Source organism: Chiloscyllium punctatum, chromosome 11, assembly GCF_047496795.1.
Source record: "Chiloscyllium punctatum isolate Juve2018m chromosome 11, sChiPun1.3, whole genome shotgun sequence".
Taxonomy (NCBI): Eukaryota; Metazoa; Chordata; class Chondrichthyes; order Orectolobiformes; family Hemiscylliidae; genus Chiloscyllium; species Chiloscyllium punctatum.
Genome location: NC_092749.1, coordinates 55,664,194 through 55,680,811, shown reverse-complemented (window position 1 = coordinate 55,680,811; position 16,618 = coordinate 55,664,194). Strand labels below are relative to the sequence as shown.

Below are 16,618 nucleotides of genomic sequence, written 5' to 3'. Positions count from 1 at the left end.
TTCTTCCAACACACTGTCTTACAGACGACTGTGTGTTAAAATAGCAAACTCCCTTGAAAGTGAGAACTTTTTTGTGTTAGGAAATATACACTTCTGACTTCCATCATTCAACATCAGGTGGAACTGGACTTTGTAGGTGTCCCACCAAAAGCAGTTATTGTTACCTTTTAATTCTATCAAATGTTAAAAGCTCATTTGGGGGTAAGGAAGAGGTTATTATCATGGAGGAGTATTGGTTATTGATTTAGGCTAGGAATTCCTTGTCAGTGTGATTATGTCTGAAATGATCTACTTAATGGATATTTTAGTAGACCAAAATATGTTTTTTTTTATTCTGCAAAAGGCAGGTCTGCATTTTGACGTCTAAATGCTAGTGTGTGTATGATACAAGGTCCTCGCTATGTGAACCTGAGGTAACAATCTTTGGTTAAATTTTAAATTTACAGCCACTGTATCAGGACTTCATTTAAAATTTTCAATACCAACACAAGCTAACTCACTTGTTTATAACCCCTGAGCATTTGAAAGACCTCCAAGAGAAAAGCTGTCACACGGGTTATTTTGATAGGATCAAAACTTAATGGTTTTGGTCGATAGTATTTACATTGTTACTGAATAGCTTATTTTATTAAATGAAAGAACCATTCTTAAATTGTTTCACTCCATGTTTGCTAAAATATATCCTTCACTTTCTCATGAGCTTAGGAAAATATGTTTATTTATAGTAATTTTTCTCAATTAGCAGGGTGAGTGGTTAGGGCCAAAATAGTGTTTTCTTTGATAGTGAAATACTTAAGCAAACAGAACAACTAAAGGTTAAGTTCCGGTCAGATTGATATGGAAGAAATTATGGTGATGTGTTAACATTTTAAAATGGAGGTGTGCTCCAAAGCTGAGCAATATTAAGGAAAAGAGGTGTTGCATTACCCTAACTTTGGGTGAAGAAAATAACTGAATGGGAGAACAACATGTGGTGAGTTCCTCGTCCTTTTCATAGTCAAAGGTTAGGGGAAGGGAGAATGCATTCATACAGATAGTAGCTTGTGATTGAAAATCAAAGGAAATGAGACAAAAAGGAACCTATCCCAAAGGTCCCCATTCAAATAATGTCCATATGAACATCGTAACAATTAAACCTCATAAATAGTCTTCCTCCATTCCAATTGTTTTTTCCCTGTGCACTTCTGTGTCACTGGTTTATGACTCTCTCTCAATTTGACAAATTTGACTTGGCTTTTATACCTGACTTGTTTTGTTTTTTCATTTATTTCATTTTAAAGTGAAGTCCAATCTGGATTTAACTCCAAAAATGTTGTTTGTCTTTTGCATACTTTTTTTTTAAAAGACATAAGTGATGGTTCATGTGGACATTCAGGAAGAAGTACTGAGGTGACTTTGTAACAGGCATCTTTGTGTAACTCACTGAGAGAAATCAATGGCTTGGGGTGAAAAATTATGTGGGTGCAGCTCCCAAAATGGAGCCATCTTTCACACTGTATTCTCAAATTAGTTTTAATTTGCTATTTAAAAGGCCAAGGTTTCAAATTTCCATTAGACCTTTTTATGAATATGAAGTCAAGGGCCTAATGACCTGAAACCTATTAACCAGTTTCCATTGGTCATCCAGTCTGGATGGGGCTCTTGGTACCATAGTAGCATCCCTGAGTTCAAGTTTCACCTGTTCTGGAGGGGTGTAACAACATCCCTGAACAGGTTGATTAGAAAATATCAAGTCCTCCAGTCTCTTACTTTGTGTATGAAGTCCTAGGTGCAAATGGGCCATGACTGATTTGTAGCCCTGTTGATATTTTACTGCATGTTATAGAACCAGAGTTTTTTTTAATCTGAAATTTGTTTAGTTGCGCCGAGGGAGCGCTGTAGGAAAGGTAAAGGTTAATATTTTAATCTGGAGATGGAACTCACTAGATGCAAGTTCAATTGGAATGTTTAAATGGGGGAATAGAAGATAAATGTTAAAGGAACCAGAATTACTATTTACAGGAAATGTAATGGCTCACCACAGAATGAAGCATGTTCAAGTGACCAGTGGTTTATTCTTGGTATAGTCACATTGTCCATTACTTAAGTGCATTGGTGGTTTGAAAATGCTACAGTAACACTATTTTTCACGTTAAGTTCAGTAGATAATACCCTTTGTTTACTTTTATTGTGCGATGTTAGAAACAGCAAATTATTGCCTTGAAGCTAGTTAGTATGGAAGAATTGGTGTCATTACAAATTGATCTATTTTCTTCCGTGTTATTGCAAGACATGCTACAGGAAAACACTTCTTGATGCATTTTAGCAGATTGTTGGTTTCCTACCTTTTTTAACACTTTTTTTTTTCCCTGACATTCAACAGAACCTTTCGTAAGTAAGTCCTACTTGGAAGGAAATAATCAGAATCTGTACAAGGGTATCAACTAGACACCATATTTAATAATGACCCAGAGAACGTCATGGTATATCTAAGTTTGCCAATGACACTTTTTATTTGTGGCAAAGGTGACGCTGCAGATGCTGGAGATTAGAGTCAAGATTAGAGTGGGGCTGGAAAAGCACAGCAGGTCAGGCAGCATCCAAGGAGCAGGAAAATCATTTTGCCCGAAACGTCGATTTTTTTTTTTTTGTTTTTTTTTTCTCTCTGCTCCTCGGATGCTGCCTAACCTGCTGTGCTTTTCCAGCACACTCTAATCTTGACTGTTTTATTTATAGTGTGTAACATAGTTGGAACAGAAAATTGCAAGAAGACTGGTGAATGAAGTGCATAAGTGAAACTGTGCTGGATTAATTTCACTAGTTAACTGTGGGGTATTCATTTTGCATTAAATTTGTAGATCCAAGTTCTGTTGAATGGTGTAAATCTAAAAACAAATGTCCAAAGAGGTTTAGGTTCATTTGAGGAGTGTAATGACTCACTTCTCTTTTGTATGATTAACATGTATTAATTCCACCATATTCCTGTTATAATTATTTGAGGTATCGGTTCCTCTTGTTAGCTTTCTGATATTCTATTAATTAAAAATGAAAATCACAATGAAACAAAAAAGGTAAAACAAATAGCTCATCACCAGCAAATTCAGAAAGTAAACCAATGAGAGGTTATTGCAAGTACATGTGAGACTGAAAGATGGAATGTATTAAACAGTTATCTAGTTGGATGTTAACTGGACTTCAAACTCATCTTTTCAAAGCAGTTTGTAATTAGGGTCATGATATTTGTCCAGAATAGAAATGTGTCAAAACAAATCTCCTCCCTCCCTATTCTCTCCACCTGTTTGTAAGCAGGTAATTTTATTTTTTTCTTAACAACTGTATTTTATTTTTGTCTTCTCATGCATCTTTCTTCTGCACCCTACTAACTTCATCTACTTATGGCCTATGACTTTTGTAAGGACCACACAACCACTCTGGTAGAGTTAAACCAGAACTGGGATTTATTTCATACACTTGAACTCCTCTCCTCCCCAGCCAGTGTCTTTCAACACATGAGCATTTGCAAATGTACAAAATCAAAGGAGAGTATGTAATTAGTGTCAGCTTAAATGCAAACAGTTTATTAATGTCTTTGCTTTTGCAATGAAGTCAAAAAGTCCAAAGTTGTTGTAGTTGGTCTGAAATCCCATTTGGGGCTTTGTGAATTGGCTAGCCAGCATTTGAATTGTAGAGTTTCTTTGTAAATTTCTTCAGATCTTTTGAGAGAGCCTTTTTTGTTTTGTCAATGTAACTTCTACTTTACTTACTTGCAGAATGCACAAAAAACAGATTCATGGTTGCTTTTAACAGGCCATGAGCTTTCCTTTTTGTTGCCTGGAATTAAGGATCTTTTAGTCAGTACATATGATATGAAGCAGAACTGACCGCTAAACTCTGAATTTTTTTTTTAAATTGCATACTATTTCGGGCAGTTGCGTTAAATACTGAGTCACATGACCAGGTCTCCTTTAGAAGATAAAGCAGTTGCCATCGAGATAAATTTCAAATGAGCCCTGGAATGGATCATGTTGGCTATGTAGAAAATCATTAACACATCATCATCTTATGGGATTTGCAATTCTGATGTGAGTTTTTTCTTGTAGTTGATTATATCATCCCACACCCCTTAGGATGTATTTGGGTGTTGATGGTCTGGCTGACATTGATTTTGAAGAAATTTCTGGAAGGTTATTGCTGAATCCAGACACATGCCTAGAGCAGCATTGGCTGCTTATGGATAATAACATCAACTGATCTCTACTTATGGCACTATACAGAATACTTTGATACTTGAATTGTTATTTTATTAGATGTCTCTTAAAATGTGTTTCATTATTGGTTTAATACTCTTGGAACTATAACTGAAGAAAAGACTGATTACTGTTTTTGGATACATAATTTCCTGAGAGTGAAAATACATAAAACCATGGGAAAATTCGATGATATTTTAGAAATCCTAATAAAGAAGTGCTAACAACATTGTGCAAATCACTGGTGCACAGCCCAGTGCCCCAGAATGAAGAGTTAATGTTAAAGCCATTGGGAGGATACCTGGTGTAAATTTATCAGCATGATGCCAACATGAAATATTGGAGTCATGAAGAGAGACACGAGACCCTGAGCTTGAGGTGCTGTGGACCAAGTCAAATGAAGCTGTATAATGTGGAGGACAACTGTGTGGCTTAATGACTGTTAAAAGCAAAAAGATTTTTAAAAAATGAATAGTGTACAGTTATTACAGCCAGCAAGTGTCATTCTTTACTTTGGCTAATGCTCCTTGGAGGATAAGGAAAATCATGATTTGAGGAATTTGTGGGAGAGGTAGTTATGTTCAAACATCTTGCAGTTGGAGATTTTACTTTACGATTTTTTTTTACATGCGCTGTTGAAGCATGTTGAATGTTTTTTGGCAGAAGTGCGAGGCTGAGATCATTACAGCTTTTAGTGGAAAACTGAATAAGTATGAGGTAGAGAAACCTACAGGGTAGGCACTGGAGCCTGATTTTCTCTCCCCTCCTCTCCTCTTCGCCTCTCCCCTCTTTTCTCTCTGGTCCTCTCCCCTCCCCCATCATTTTACTGACACTTCAGATGTCTTGAGCCTGGGGGCACGGCTGCTTTGTTTTGTTATGCATTTGTTTTTCTCTTACTTTTCTGGCCAGCTTGGAACTTCGCTTTGAAGAATTTTTTCTGTTCATTCAGAATAACATTGTCATCACACAGTAGCATTTCCATAAATGTAAAATCAGCTATATTTTTAAACTGCCTTCTGGAAACAGGAATTTGACACAAACCTCATTTGTGTAGCTTGTAATGTCCAAAATCTTGTCAAGGAGAATCATAACGGACTTCAACTTGGTAAAAAGTAAAATGGCATGCTCTTCGCTTTATGACTTGTGGTTAACCTGCTTCATTTTGTAGTTTCAGGCATTTTATCTGTCTTCAGAAATAGTTTCTTCGCATATTCTATGCTTTGTATTTTCAGACTGGTAATCACTGTGATAACTGTAGCTGTGGTTCTTGCCATTAGAAATTAAGCCAGATTAGTTCAAATAGACATAAGGATTCATTTGTGTAGGTGATTATCAACCAAGCATGGTTACAGAACTTGTAAACGTGAAAGAACTTTGTGGGTGGATTTTCCACAGAGCGGTAGCTTCTCACACATTACCACTCCAGTCTTTTTACAGAAGAAGTGATCTCCACATTTCTGAGGAGATTTCACTCTGGATCCCTCAAATGTTCGGTGCAAACCTGTCAGGAGAAAGCAGACCACACCCCATTTTTTAAAAAGCCTACAGTAGTCAGCTGCCGTATTCTGAAATTGAAGTACCGTCAGCCACTTTTACAGCTGCTGTCTGGTCTGCAGGGCGTGGGAAGAGGACCGTGTCAATTGCATCTCAAGGGGATAGAGAAGGGTAGTGGATATGGGTTGGGTTTGGAGACCGGCCTTCAGGTCCCAGTGCTCGGGGTGTGAAACAAGTATGGAGTCTGTCTGTTAATAGCTGTTCAGGATTTAGATTACATATGTAATCATAACTTTTTTTTTCTGAGTGACAATTTCATTTCATTTAAAAATCAAATAGTTCAGATGAAATAAGTCTTTTGGAGGATTTCAGGAATAGTGGAACTGCACATTGGAAATTTTCAGTGGAAAGAATCTCCATGACCAGAGGGCATCGTCTCCGGAATGAAGTTTAAGATTGAGGTGAGGAATTTCTCCTCTGAAGATTGACAGTCTTTGCTCCCCACAACTGTGGCAAGAGTTCCAGAGTTCTTGTGTATATTTTAAGACTGGGATAGATTCTTGATCAGTAGGGGAGTTGAGGATTATGGGAAAACGCAGGAAAGTGCCCATGAGGAATGTTGGGTCAACCATCAGTCTAATGAATGATGGAGCAAGCTTGACGAGCACAATGGTCTACTCCTGATCCTATTTCTTATAGCCTTAAAGAAAAGGTTTGAAATTTGGTTATTGTTGATGCCTCTTAAACATGAGAGATGAGACTCGATATTTGTACTAATTAATGTTCTGTGTAAGTGAGGTTGGTTAGTGATTGCATTGTAAAGGGACTGTTGGACTGATGTGGGCATATCAAAGCTATCAGATCTTTGCACAGATAAAGTAAGGTCTTATTACACAATGCATGTTAACTGTGAGGTAGTTGACAAGATGTTTTATGTGAAGCTAATGTTGGAAGTCCTTCTTGGACACTTCAGTTTAATCAGGCATGTGCCCCTCCTTAAAGATGCTGCACTCTTTGTTAATGCATCTCATTGTTATTTTGTCAACAAATTATGGCGCATTATTATAAATATTTAAGGGCCACAATTCCTTTTTGTTTGATTGACAACTACTAGCCGATATGGTAAGAACTAGAGTTCTTCACTTGTTTTCATATCCATTCATTCTATATTAGATATTCTGTAAAAATGTTCAGCAGTGTGTGAAAACTGGGCTAGAAACGTGTTAGAAAAACACAGGCAGCAATTTATCTGAAATTAAGTATAAATTGACAGCCACAGGAATGATCTTCGTTTTGCAAATGCATTCCACAGAAAACAGTCACACATTAACATTCAGGTTGTTAAAGGCTTTCATTGAAAATATCCAAGAAAGCTAAAGCCACAGGACCGACTGAGTTTCTGTTCTGAAAGCAGTCCTGTGTCCAAAGCACTGCCCGTGTTGAACAAGATATTTGGGAGTAATATCCAGAATCTGTTTTCTTGACCTGGGTATTCTTCCAAATAGACCATTTTCAAATGCAGTCCTGAACTAGTACAGTGATTTTTAACAGCTACAGTCTAACCTATGTGTTGTACAGTATGTTTGGGAGTTAAACTTATTATTCCAGGTGGAATGTTGATAGAGAATCTCAATGGTGGTATCACTGTGCAGGATTTCATCTTGTGAAACGCTACACTCTGCTGCTAAAGTCTGTGTTCCTGTGGGACCCTGATCAGCTGGTTTAATATTTGAGGATCTTGTGCAGAATTCAAACCTAGGAAACCTATGTTAAACTGTAATGGCATAATTGTGGATCTGAACATTGATTGATAGCCAAAAGGTCTGAAAGTAAGGCCCATTACCAGAAGACTCGAGGTCTTGGCTTTTACTCCCTGCCTGATATACTGTAGCAACATATCATTCTAGTTTTACAAGACAAACTATTTCATTGTACATTATTCCAGCAGGAACTTTCCCATGTTGCAGTGTTCAGAATGGTATGTGAGCCACCAGGAGTTGTTTCTCTTTATCCATTGTGACTGCCATAGTAATACATACCACTAAAGGGAGCCATGAAAGCAGCTGGGTCCTATATGGAGTGCACTGGCAATTGGAGTCGGGAAGTGAACCCAAGGTCATGGTCCCGCAAAAATCTCTGGACATCAGAATGTTTGTGTGGAATCAGGAGTGAAAACAAAAGATTGAATTGGGCTTTTGTTCCTTTTTTTTAAAAAGAAATCAAAACCCCAGTGGCCCACTTTAAAATTAGGCCAGTTAATGCTGCATAATTGGACAGAACTTCCTTCATGCTCAGTTGTATCTCAAAGGTAAAAGGGGCATAATATGCCATAGAACCCAGTTACACATGTCAAAAATGGTCGGCAAACTGAAGCAAGGAAGGGTCTCCTGTTGCTGATCTAAAGACCCTCCGACAGCAGTGGCCAGAACGTTCCGGTATAAACAGGATAGTGAGTAATCTGATCGATCACTACATATCCTTGTTAACACTAATCTGTCACTGTATTTAAAAAAGGCACTGTAGCTAATTTTGTTATTGGGGTTACTTGATAAAAGGCACACAGACCAATTTATTTGCAGTATTTGTATAAAAGAGCACAAGTCCATTTGCAAAGCATGGCGGTAATGAAACATGTGGTTAAGGTTTGATAAATAACTGAAGTGGACGGAGATGAAGGTTGTGGAAAGAAAGCAGGATGAAAGTGGGATAAATTCTGGATTGCTGTAGCAAACTGAAATATTGTATTGAATCGTCTCCTTCTATGTTACGTATTTTTTATGGCCAGTGTGTGGTGCTGCAATAGAAGAACTAGTAGGGTTTTTACACTTTTTTTTAAAATGCCAACATGTCCTATTTGAGAGCAGTGATAGTTGTGCAGTATTGCACAGTGCAATTGCTGGATGAGGAATGCCGTGGAATTCTACAAGTGGCTAACTTCTATTTTCTTTCTTTCCAAAGGTGGACATAGCAGTTTCAAGCAACACCACGAGAATCTCTGTGATCATTCTCTGCAACTTCAGGAGTGCCCAGATGCAGGGGCAGCCTCAGCAATTCCAACTCAACTACCTCAGTCCATCCCCACTACCCCTGACATTGAAAATGCCGAGCTGACCCCCATCCTACCCTTCCTGTTTCTTGGAAATGAGCAGGATGCTCAGGATATTGAAAAAATGCAGCGGATGAATGTTGGCTACATTATCAATGTAACTACCCATCTGCCTCTTTACCATTACGAGAAAGGTATCTTCCGTTACAAACGGCTACCTGCCACTGATAGCAACAAGCAGAATCTCAGGCAATACTTCGAAGAGGCCTTTGAATTCATTGGTAATTTTCTTTTTACTGTGTACTCTTTCTCATATTCTTGAAATAAAGGTACATTCAAAGTGTCTGTTGACAAAGACCCCTTAATACAATGTGCAGTTCAAAAGGCGGGATTAAGAAAGTTTGCAGTGCTTTAAAATTACACTTCAGTGCACTTTGCTCCGAAAACAAGGTGTGCTTGAAGGCAATAGTTGCAAATGTTGAAATTGGCACTCTGAGCTGGATTTTCTTCTTTCAGATGGGATGTGTAGTCAGGGAGATTTCCCATCGGTGCTATTTTATCAATTTGAAGCTAGGTCAGTTTGGATTCCGGTCTGTTACTGAAAGTGGGCTAGTTCAAAAGTGGCCAGATTGAAAGGTCTGCATTTGTTCAGTAAGACAGCCCAGAGACCCTCTAATCTCAGCCTTTCATCCCCATTCCATACCATCTTTAACCTCTCTAATATCTCTCAGTCGACATCCACTATAAACCGAATTCACAAGCCCTGTAATATTGGGAAGTCTTTGAGAAGCTCAGAACTTTCTTTCAAAGTAAACCAGCATTCTGTAGTATCTACTTACACAACATTTATTCTCTTAGCTCCTAAATCTATCAAAATGTACACATTTCCCTTCCCCTTGTCCACTGTTTCAACAACCCCTGATGAGCAGAATCCATTAATGGGTGGGAAGTCAGCTACGCATGCTTAATAGATTCCACTGAACAGCTGTCAACAAACTTCTTTCAGCAGAATCTGTTAAATTATTTGAATGCAGCTAAAAACTCTGCTATCTACTATGGTTTTAAAACAGCTAAACAACTGACTGAGCTGAGCATCAAAGGGGAAGAACATATCAAAGCCATGATGATATTTCAGTCTTACACACATCAGGTCAGAAACTCCAATTCTACAATGAAGAATAACACTTTAGATATATCTAAGCACTTTATACTTTCTCAAAGCTGATCTTCCCTTTGACCACTTGCCAATTGTCATCATTGCCACCTACAAACCATAAGTGTGTGCTAATGTCCCTCATGGCTCCTTCCAGACTAGATGAAATTGCAGCTCTGCAATGGTGCCAGCAATGTTGAGACAGCAGCTCCCAACTTTGTCCACTTGACCCTTGCTGATGAAAATTGCTGGTGTGGCATTTTTTAGATAATCTGGTTATATACGGAATGCTTCTCCATGCTAGCAAGTCGTTTTGCTTGGCTCAAGCAAGATGTCATTGCACCGTCCGGCATTTTCTATGTGGCTGAAGATTTCAGAGCAGTTCCTCTTTGTGGTTTGCCAGTGCTGTTTTGCAGGGCTTGCCATTCGGTGTATTGGAAAATGCTATCAATTAGGCTGCTGCATGTATTTAAACAGTAGCATTGAAATGAAAGGTTTTTTAAAACTGTTGATCGACTAGGGAACATCATCTGCAGGTCTTATTGTTCATTTTATTATTTCAAGAGGAAGCAATATACATTAAAGACTGTCATAAATTGCAGTGGTAAGTGCACCAAATAATTGAAAGGTCAATCAAAATTTCTAAGTTCATATTCTGTAAAGCTGCTTTATGTACCCTAAGTCACTCGTGCTGGAGATTTCTTCTTCATAGTGTTTGTGTTTTTGTTGCTTTTATCTGTGAGCACGTACGATTATTGCAGCTGCTCAATTGCTACAGCATCTAAAATTCAGGATTGATTGTATTTATTATGCTCGAGTAGACTGTTTGTTTGATATGTCATTCACTGAGCCTAACGAATGTGTTAGACTTATTCTGCACTGCCCTTATGAACCTCTTGATAATCAGTTATAGTATTGTGCATTAAGATTTTGCTTGGCAGACGTGATCAGAAAACCTGGAATGTTGTTGAGCTTTAGAGTTGAGTGGGTTTAGTTGTTATTTTGACATGTGCAAAGATGTTTCTTTGATCAGGAAATAAATGCTTCCCTACTGGTTCCAGATCTCTCTGTATTGTATCTCCTAGACCAGAGATTCCTTTTCAAATTTGTTCTAAGTCCATATGTAAAGTTGGCATTTTTAATTGTGTGATGGTTAGTTATAAATGGTACGGAGAGCAATGTTTTGAATTCTGAAAAATTAAGAACAAATTGTATTTTTGAAGACCTTGTTAAATGCCAACCATTATGTTTCAGGTGAATGTGTTGCTAAATTTAAATGAAAGTTTTTTTTTGTACTTTGAGGCATTTTATATGAAGCCAGTCATTTACTGCAGATATTCTTTACTTTTTGGCTCAAAAATCTATTTTGCCCATATTGCTGCTCAACTTTCATTTTTTCAGAAAGCTTGGACAAATTTCTACATGATAAACTTTTACTTAAACAAAAAGGTATATGAATTTTATCATGGATGTACAGCATGGAAACAGACCCTTCTGTCCGACTCGTCCATGCTGACCAGATATCCTAACCTAATCTAGTCCCATTTGGCAGCACTTGGCCCATATCCCTCTAAACACTTCCTATTCATATACCCATCCAGATAATGTTGTTGTAATTTAAATGTTGTAATTGTACCAGCCTCTACCACTTACTCTGGCAGCTCATTCCATACACACATTAACCTCTGCATGAAAGTTGTCCCTTAGGTCCCTTTTTTTAAAAAAATTGTTTCCCCTTTCACTCTAAACCTATGCTCTCTAGTTTTGGACTCCCCCACTTCAGGAAAAAGACATTGTCTATTAACCCGTCAATTCATAGTAGAAACTGATTAGAATTTGGAAATAGGCAGTTGGTATGGATAATGCCACTCTACGATGTCCTGAGTAGAGTCCCAAAAGGACCAGTGTTCAAATATTATCTTGTTTAATATTGATAAATGGCCAAGATAACACCTATTTGCTGATGACCTAAAAATAAAGTTGCAGTAATTTCAGCCATTTTCAAAATCATGTACACATACAATTAGATAAATGGAAATAGAAAGGCAAAGACTGAAAGGTAAAGATATGCAGTTTCAAATAATTAACAAACAAGGTAACAATTATGGAGTTCATATGTTGCACCATCCTTTCTCATTCTTATTTTCATCAGTTAAAATTTTTTATAATCTGTCTTCAGATGTGCATTCAATGTTAATTATTTTCTGTATCATCAAAACATGTTGGAAGTGGTTAACTTCATATTCTGACATAACATTTAACATGTTTTGTTTTCCTTTGCTTTCAGAGGAAGCACACCAGTGCGGTAAGGGGCTTCTCATTCACTGTCAAGCTGGTGTTTCTCGTTCTGCTACAGTAGTTATTGCCTACCTGATGAAACACACACGGATGACCATGACCGATGCCTACAAATTTGTGAAAGGAAAAAGACCAATTATTTCCCCGAACCTCAATTTCATGGGACAATTGCTGGAGTTTGAAGAAGACCTGAACAATGGTGTCACTCCTCGTATTCTCACACCAAAGCTGGTCGGGGTGGAAACTGTTGTCTAACATGACCTGGCTGCCTTTTTGTAGTTTATTTTTAAAATGATCCCCTCGCTGCTTTGCAGTGTCTTATAGAATGCTGGAACTGAGAACCTAAGACTGACTGACTGCACAGTCATTACTTGTGGAGTTATGCAGTTGATGGTCTGTGCAGGTTCATAGACAGCAGCAAACAACTGGAAGTGAAGTGAAGGGAAGAAAGTGTTGATGATGATGATATGGTCTGGAGACTACTTAAGGAATCTCCTTTTAACTATCCAAAGGTTGCCAAAGCAGATTGGTTGCAGTGACAAAACCCAACACACGTGGCTGCTCCTAATCTCAATTTAAGCTAATGAAGAAAGATGTAATGTGAAACCTGATTTTGTATGTTCAGGTTCTGTTGACGGTTATATTTTTCTATGAGGGTTAAAGCGAATATTGGGAGTTAAATTAAAAATGGTCTCATTAATTACATGCCCTTTTGAGGCTCATTGTGCAATAATTGATTTGCGTGTGAAATACCAAATGGATGGAACTGGGTGCCTATTCCTTCATGTAAATAGACAGTAACATGCACCTACTCCGAACTTAGGGGGAGAATTAAAACAATGAAAAGCAATTTTTGTTCAGATTCTGGTCAGAGTACCATATGTACTGATGCAACTTCTTTGAAATATGTTGGATCAGAATGTTAAAGTAAAATGTTATTTAATATTTTTCACAATCTGATTATTGGCTGTGTATTTTTTTATAAAAGAAAAACTGTGGACTATTGTATGATTGGTAAAACTAATATAAAACAACATTTGTCATAGCAACAAGGACACCCATCTGAATTGCACACTATCAAGCTAATTCCTGTCAAATAGTGTGAAAGCAGTTAATCATACATGAGCCACCCTCTGAGAGCAAACTTTTAGTAACAGGATTATGCAACACTTATGAACACTCCTTAGCCCCTGCAAAATCCAATTTTATATTTATAATTCATGTAAAATCGATTTATCTTTATCAGATCAGATTTGCCAGTTTTAAGTTCTTCCAAATAGCATGACTAGACTGGATAGCAAGGTGAGTGAGTACTTGGTTTTCCAGGTGCGCTTTGTGAAGTTGAAATATTTGTCTCTGCTTTTGAGAGTCTTCCCCTGCCACCGGCTTCAGTTGTTCAAATGGCTGAGGTGATAGATGAACTCTTTCTAAACTGGTCCAATATAGCAAGTGTTTGGATTAATTTATTTGATTTGAACAAAGCTTACAGATGGTTGTATTCAGCTGTAGTGTTGTTTTATTGATGGTTAAACTTGTAGGTAGAAGTGCAAGCTATACAGTGAGTAATGGATTTGTTTGGGGAGCATTTAAAATTAAATGCTGAATTCAATCATTCTGATCAGAAAAAATAATTGTAATGAGTACAGAGATGCAAGTTTAAAATAAAGACTGGATTCACTTTTCACTTTGCGATCACCAGATAGATATTAATAAATACTAGTCAATCAAAGAGGCACTGCTTAGATTGCAATATCCAAATGTACAGCAATTAATTTTATTGTTAGCAATCTCTGTGATTTTAATCTGCATTTTGCCCAATAAAGGAATTTTATCCATCCAAAATGACTTTTAAAATGGTGAAGGGGCAACTCTTTAGTGATGTAGGAGGACCACAGACATCAGGATCATTTTCAGGGTGGCTGTATGGTGTAGGCATTATCTGTTCAATTCACCTTTTTTTTTTGGATTACCAAAATTCACCTTTTTTTTTTGGATTACCAAAGAATGCACTTACTGTCCAATTAAGGAAGGTTGGCCAGCTCCTGATATCTATAGGATGCAATGGCCTCTCAAAACAATTGGGGAATATCAATGGCCATAACTGTCGGACCACTTTAGCAGAGGGAAACCCATTCAAGATGTGTCCTGCAGCCATAGTTGTAGAAGCTTTTTTAAGTGAAGACAATTTTAATAGGGAGGGACAAAATGTGCAGGTTGGAGGGCTGAAGGGCCTGTTCCTGTGTTGTTTTGTTCTTTGTCCTTTCTTGCGTTGACAGGACAGAGTGAATATCTTTCAGAGCGTCAGTAGCATTTGTTCCTGGTCAGCTGTTGGGAGATCATCTCTTCTTGGCCATTTCTGGCAATAGCAGTGGGCCCTCTGAATCTTCAGGAAGAAATTTGGTGGAAAGGGAATAGAATCAGAGAGGCAACAAAATTACGGATGAACTGAAGTTCACAAAGCATGGAGAGTTGCCAAAAGAGCTCTGGATAGTCAAATGTGGTACTGACAAACATTGGCTTCCAGTGGCTTTTTTCCTAAAACTAGAGTACTCAAATTTACCAACGCTTCCATGTGTATTTTAAATTAATCTTGTCCAACAGATGCAGTTGGTTGTAACTTTATACCTCATATCTTCAGACATCAGTCAAAGCGCTGGCCTGACTTCATCCTCCTCCTGAACTGGGTTTTTCATTCCAGCAACTTCTGCAGGGAGAGGAATTGACCTTCCATTCATTACTTTGTTGTGTGAAATGAAGGCCTGTTTGATCCATCAGTCAGTGATCTTCTTTGCTCTACCTTAAATTGGAACATTGACCAATCTCTTGAGAGACGAAATTTGTCTTGAGTGGTGGTGGAAATTGAGCGTAAGCAAATAGGTTGCAAAACAGGCTTCCAATCTGGCTTTAATTACCATGGTCAGGTAGCTTTGGGATGTCAAATATAAAGCAAAATGCACAGCATTTGACCTCCTGTAGCAGTTGCAGTACTTATTTGGCTACTTCTTTTGAATTTCAGGTCAATAATGATCCAATAAAAGTAATCCATATCTTGCATAATATAACTAGGCTTGCCTGACACTGGTGTGGATTGACCGTTACTTACACACCGTCCAGACTTGGGCTGATAGGTGGTATGTCATGCTGTATGTGGGAGTTCGGGAATGCAACTAAACACCGCAATCACTAGTGAACAGCTCAGCTTTGGACCTTATGATAAAAGAAAAGTTAATACTGAAGCAACTGCAGATAATAAGTTATTGGATATTGCTCTGTGGATCTCTTACAGTGATAACCTGGTGCTGAGATCATTTGTGTCCACTGAGTACAGCCATTATCACTTGGTCGAGAGTATGGTGCTGGAATCCTGATGAAGGGCTTATGCCTGAAACGTCGATTCTCCTGGTCCTCCGATGTTGTCTGAACTGCTGTACTTTTCCAGCACCACACTCAACTCTTAACTCCAGCATCTGCAGTCCTCACTTTCTCCTAGTTGACATTATCCCATTGTACCAGTTATGAGCCAAGGTAATCTTATAGCAATAATATCTAAGAGTCTGATGCCGTATATGGTTTGCTTCACCTACTTTGCAATAGTGAAAGGATTATTAATTGTATGTGAATTGATTTAAGATGTCTTCACAATTGTGATTATGAAAGGCATTTATTCTTGCACATGCTGCATTCTAACCACTTTGTATTGTTTAATACTCTTTTTCAGATTCTTGTTATAAATTTAGTTCACTGTCAAGGTCAGCCTGATCTGAAGATAGGGCAGTTGGGGGTACATCCACTAATATGGTTGGGAGTATTCGCCACAGGGGATCTTTAGAAAAAGCAGGAGTTCAGTGAATTCAAGGAAGGAGGACAAGGGGATCTGGAATGAACATTGCAAAACAGAACATGAAGTATGAAAGGAAGGAAGATATCTTTGTAAATCAGAGTGGATTTAACAAGGATTTTGAGAAGTGGTGACGAGGAGCAACTTCAGATATTTGAAGAATGAAAATGTAACAGAGGGCTTGGGTGAGGAACTGTAATTTGGTAATAAGGATTGCACTGCTAGTGCTCTTTCTAGTTGAACATTTTGTGCAAAATATAACCATGTGGGCGAACTCTAATGAGGGGCAGAGCATTGCTATATGTTAAAACTCAGAGGTCACATGACACCAGATTATACTTCAACAGGTTTATTTGAAATCACAAGCTTTCGGAGCGCTGCCCCTTCAACAGTGCTCCGAAAGCTTGTGGTTTCAAATAAACCAGTTGGACTGTAACCTGGTATTGTGTGACTTCTGACTTTGTCCACCCTAGTCCCAATATCGGCACCTCCACAGCTTTGCTATTTGTAAGCCTTGTTTCTGTCAAATGATAATAAGGTTCTTACTATACAGTTATTCGAAC

The 16,618-nt window shown here is 38.0% G+C and overlaps 1 protein-coding gene across 1 annotated transcript in view; it reads left to right on the top strand.

Moving 5' to 3' along the window:
• The window catches only part of dusp10 (dual specificity phosphatase 10), a 35,278-nt gene extending 22,106 nt beyond the window's left edge, over positions 1–13,172 (top strand). Inside the window, exons 3-4 of the mRNA XM_072580848.1 lie at positions 8,679–9,047; positions 12,207–13,172. Coding sequence (XP_072436949.1) covers positions 8,679–9,047; positions 12,207–12,472 — 635 coding nt within the window. The 3' untranslated portion in view covers positions 12,473–13,172. The remainder of the gene's footprint in view (positions 1–8,678; positions 9,048–12,206) is intronic.
• Positions 13,173–16,618: the final 3,446 nt, after the last annotated feature.